This window comes from Octopus bimaculoides, chromosome 1 (assembly GCF_001194135.2).
Source record: "Octopus bimaculoides isolate UCB-OBI-ISO-001 chromosome 1, ASM119413v2, whole genome shotgun sequence".
Classification (NCBI taxonomy): domain Eukaryota; kingdom Metazoa; phylum Mollusca; class Cephalopoda; order Octopoda; family Octopodidae; genus Octopus; species Octopus bimaculoides.
This window is the reverse complement of record NC_068981.1, coordinates 60,002,527-60,003,184: the sequence shown is the minus strand read 5'-3', so window position 1 is coordinate 60,003,184 and position 658 is coordinate 60,002,527. Positions and strand designations below refer to the sequence as shown.

General features: G+C 29.2%; 1 protein-coding gene across 1 annotated transcript in view; it reads left to right on the top strand.

Moving 5' to 3' along the window:
* Nucleotides 1-658, top strand: part of LOC106876327 (uncharacterized) — a 74,364-nt gene that overhangs the window by 64,495 nt on the left and 9,211 nt on the right. Inside the window, exon 11 of the mRNA XM_014924828.2 lies at nucleotides 240-345. Coding sequence (XP_014780314.1) covers nucleotides 240-345 — 106 coding nt within the window. The remainder of the gene's footprint in view (nucleotides 1-239; nucleotides 346-658) is intronic.

Here is a 658-nt window from a genome sequence, read left to right as displayed (position 1 = left end):
TTTTTTGCCGAACCTCTAGGATACGGGGACGTAAACACACAAGCATCGGTAGATAGATAGATAGATAGATAGATAGATAGATAGATAGATAGATAGATAGATAGATATGCAAGAGTAACATGTATATGGATTTCCCAATAATATTGAATTCTGTGTCGCACTGACAATAATATGCTCCTAAATCACTCAGCTTTTAATAAATTCGTTACATGCATTTTATATCTTAATCTTTACCACAGGCAATTTGTAAAATCATCTGTCGGACCAGATATCATGTATTTGCTGCATTTTTTATCCCTTCAAATTACAAGTACTATAACAGTTGGGCTCATATTTATTCCAAAAGTAAGTAAATTATTACATTCCATCCTGTATTTGAATGAATGACTTTAATAAATGTTTGGTTCTTAAATGTTTTTTCTGATTCTTTATGGAGTTATATCATTCTGCGCTACAAATAGTTCATTAAATTCACTATAAAGAATTAATATAATAGCGTAACATATTCAGACAAACGTGCCTTTCATTAATGTAAGTTTTATGTTTCAATATATATATATATATATATATATATAAGTGTTTTTTCTAGGAGTATTGGTGCTTTGACATCCCCAGTCACCTTTAATGACGATTAAATTTTTCCTTTATGGTATATATA